The 865-nt window shown below is 32.0% G+C and overlaps 1 protein-coding gene across 1 annotated transcript in view; it reads right to left on the reverse strand.

Moving 5' to 3' along the window:
• Positions 1-865, reverse strand: part of LOC119594567 (anoctamin-8-like) — a gene marked incomplete in the record, with an annotated part of 84,413 nt that overhangs the window by 11,471 nt on the left and 72,077 nt on the right. Inside the window, 2 exon segments of the mRNA XM_037943602.1 lie at positions 52-126; positions 594-649. Coding sequence (XP_037799530.1) covers positions 52-126; positions 594-649 — 131 coding nt within the window.

Raw genomic sequence — 865 nt, forward strand, 5'->3', positions numbered from 1 at the left:
CATTAACGGGAGGGACAAAATTCTACGGGAGACAACCCATGTTTCACTTACTTCTTTAAGCCTCTCCATGTCTTGTAGGTAGAATGCGATATAGAAGAGTGACAGAAAGGAGTTCACAAAACGAAACTGAAAGAAAAATGTAACATTTAGTGCCTTAATCTTTCAGCAGGCATTCTTTCCAGGAAAACATTGACTTTTTTCGTTTATCTAGTAAACACAGTTCGAAACAGAATGACTTATCAGGTATTAGATATGTTTGCAAGCAATTAAGTTACTTCTAAAGGTTAATTGCAGCAGGTCTTTTCATTTTTGCTCTCGCTTTCAGAACATTAAGATTACAAGTTTAAACTCTTTGTATTCTAACTCTGAATAGCTCTTGCTTAGAGATAACAGAAAGTGGAAGACCTTTTTTGTCGATTTAGTTATTTTGTATAACATGAATAACATATACGAACAAATATATATTATATGCTATATGAACTGTATGCAATGCACTATCTACATTATAGATAATACATAATATATGAACTAAACAAATTATCTATCATATCTTTAAGTAAGCAGAACTACACAGAATAAATATAAGAACTTACCACAGCCAGTTTGATAATGAGGTGATTCTGATACGTCTCTTCAACACGATAATTTTCTGTGGAGAGAAAATGTGCTGTCAGACTATTCCACTCATCTCTTTCAAGAATATTCACTAACCACATCTTCCTAATTACGTATCATAGAACCATTATAGGTCACTGTAAGGTTTATAGCATTATCCTTATTATTAGTGATCTAATATTAAGAGGCTACATACAATATACTAACAATTAACAGAAAACCGAATTCAATTCTTACATTGTAAACCGAA

The sequence above is a fragment of the Penaeus monodon genome, chromosome 34 (genome assembly GCF_015228065.2).
Source record: "Penaeus monodon isolate SGIC_2016 chromosome 34, NSTDA_Pmon_1, whole genome shotgun sequence".
Lineage (NCBI taxonomy): Eukaryota > Metazoa > Arthropoda > Malacostraca > Decapoda > Penaeidae > Penaeus > Penaeus monodon.